The sequence below is a fragment of the Mastomys coucha genome, unplaced genomic scaffold (assembly GCF_008632895.1).
Source record: "Mastomys coucha isolate ucsf_1 unplaced genomic scaffold, UCSF_Mcou_1 pScaffold16, whole genome shotgun sequence".
In the NCBI taxonomy this organism is placed as follows: domain Eukaryota; kingdom Metazoa; phylum Chordata; class Mammalia; order Rodentia; family Muridae; genus Mastomys; species Mastomys coucha.
In genome coordinates this window covers 50,881,456-50,883,162 of record NW_022196898.1, presented here as the reverse complement: position 1 = coordinate 50,883,162, position 1,707 = coordinate 50,881,456, and the positions used below count along the sequence as shown (strand labels likewise).

At 60.3% G+C, this 1,707-nt stretch overlaps 1 protein-coding gene across 3 annotated transcripts in view; it reads left to right on the top strand.

The window, feature by feature from the left end:
• Window positions 1-546: 546 nt before the first annotated feature.
• Window positions 547-1,707, top strand: part of Sycp1 (synaptonemal complex protein 1) — a 119,920-nt gene continuing 118,759 nt past the window's right edge. For 2 of the 3 annotated variants that reach the window (XM_031375008.1, XM_031375007.1), the window contains exons 1-2: window positions 547-716; window positions 1,138-1,259. In XM_031375008.1, the coding sequence (XP_031230868.1) occupies window positions 1,152-1,259 (108 nt within the window). In that variant the 5' untranslated portion in view covers window positions 547-716; window positions 1,138-1,151. The remainder of the gene's footprint in view (window positions 717-1,137; window positions 1,260-1,707) is intronic. The other variant, XM_031375006.1, reaches the window with a different exon arrangement.

Below are 1,707 nucleotides of genomic sequence, written 5' to 3'. Positions count from 1 at the left end.
CCCCCCCCCCCCCCATCCTACTTCTTGGTTTCATTAAGACTCACAGATCATGCATATAGGAAGTTCTACAGACTCCCAAAGCCATCTTTAGCACCCAGCGTCCTCAGGGCTCCTTAGAAATGACTTCTTTTATATGGGGCTTCTGGCTGCAGCAGAGGACTCAATGTTTGGTTCCCAGCATCCACAGGGCAACTACCAACCATCTGTAACTCCAATTCCAAGGGATCCTAGTCCCTCTTATGGCCGCCCAGGACACTGCACGTGGTGCCCATTCACGTGTGCATACATTCCCGTGAAACACTGTGTAACACAAAGCAGAAAGTAACACACCCTTAGAAAAACAGGAAGGAAAGAAGCGAGACTCCTTTAAATGGCTATACGCCAATGTGACCAATGTGATGGTTGGATAAGGTGGTGAGCTCCTCAGCTCTTAAGTCTGAGCGTCACGAGAGCCCTCCCAGGGTTCTCCGCTGACTCCGAAATCGCAGACTCGGCGGAAAACCCGAACCCGGCACGTGGGAAGTGAGATCCCGCGAGAAGTGAGTGCTGCGTGCGCGCACATCCCCGCCAGCTGGACCAACGGTCAAAGGTAGCCGGTAGAGCCCGGCTGCGCAGTTGGGCGTGCTGTCGGGCTTCTAGGAGGTTCTGAGGCGGAAGCTCGCGGTTCCATTCGATGTCTTCATAAAGAAGCTCGCGGGGCGCGGAGCCTGCCAACGGTGAGGGTGTGGAGGGTTTCCGGGGCCTGGGGCCCACGTGCGAAGCTCCGTCACGCACGCACGTCCGCGTGGGTGCGCGGGCGGCCCCGCGGGCTCCGCGGGCTCCGCGGGCTTCGCGGGCTAGGGAGGCCCCGGGGCCTGGGCTTCAGGCCGGCGCCCGCGACCTTCGAAGTTCGGGCCGGGCCTGTGGCCGCGTGCCCGGGCTAGGGAGGTCCTGGGGCCTGGGCTTCAGGCCGGCGCCCGCGACCTTCGAGGTTCGAGCCGGGCCTGTGGCCGCGTGGCGGGCCGCAGTGGGGAGATGGCGGGACCGCGCAGGCCACATGCGCCGTGGGGTGACCCACGGACGCAGGACCCGTCTGCGGGGCCTAGCTCACCTGTGCTTCAGCCTGACTTACCAAGGGAACTCTCCCCTTTCCCCGAGGCCCGGGAGACAGCATGGAGAAGCAAAAGCCCTTCGCCTTGTTCGTGCCACCGAGGCTGAGCAGCAGCCAGGTGTCTGCCGTGAAACCGCAGACCGCGGGAGGAGATTCCAGCTACTTCAAGGTCAGTTTGCGTGGGCCGGGCAGGGGAGGCGCACATCTCTAATCCCAGCACTCGGGAAACAGAGGCAGGCAGATTACTTAGTTGGAGGCCAGCCTGGTCTACAAGAGTGAGTTCCATCCAGGACAGCCAGGGCTAAACCCTGTCTCGAAAACACACACACACACACACATACACACACATCCCACCCCACCCCACCCGCCCCACAAAGAAATTGCTTGGGCGGGCGAGAGGACTGGGGCGGGGGTTGGGGGGCGGGAGGCGCTTGCCGCCAAGGCGAAGACCGAAGACCAGAGTTCCATCCCCACGGGCTCAAGAGAAGCAGCTCTGCAGGTTGTTTTCTGACTTCCACAGCACAGGCACGCCTGCAGAAAAGCACACCTTCTCACTTTGCATGTTACATTAACCGCTGAAAAAAAGTTTGGAATGGCTTTTTTTTTTTTTTTTTTTT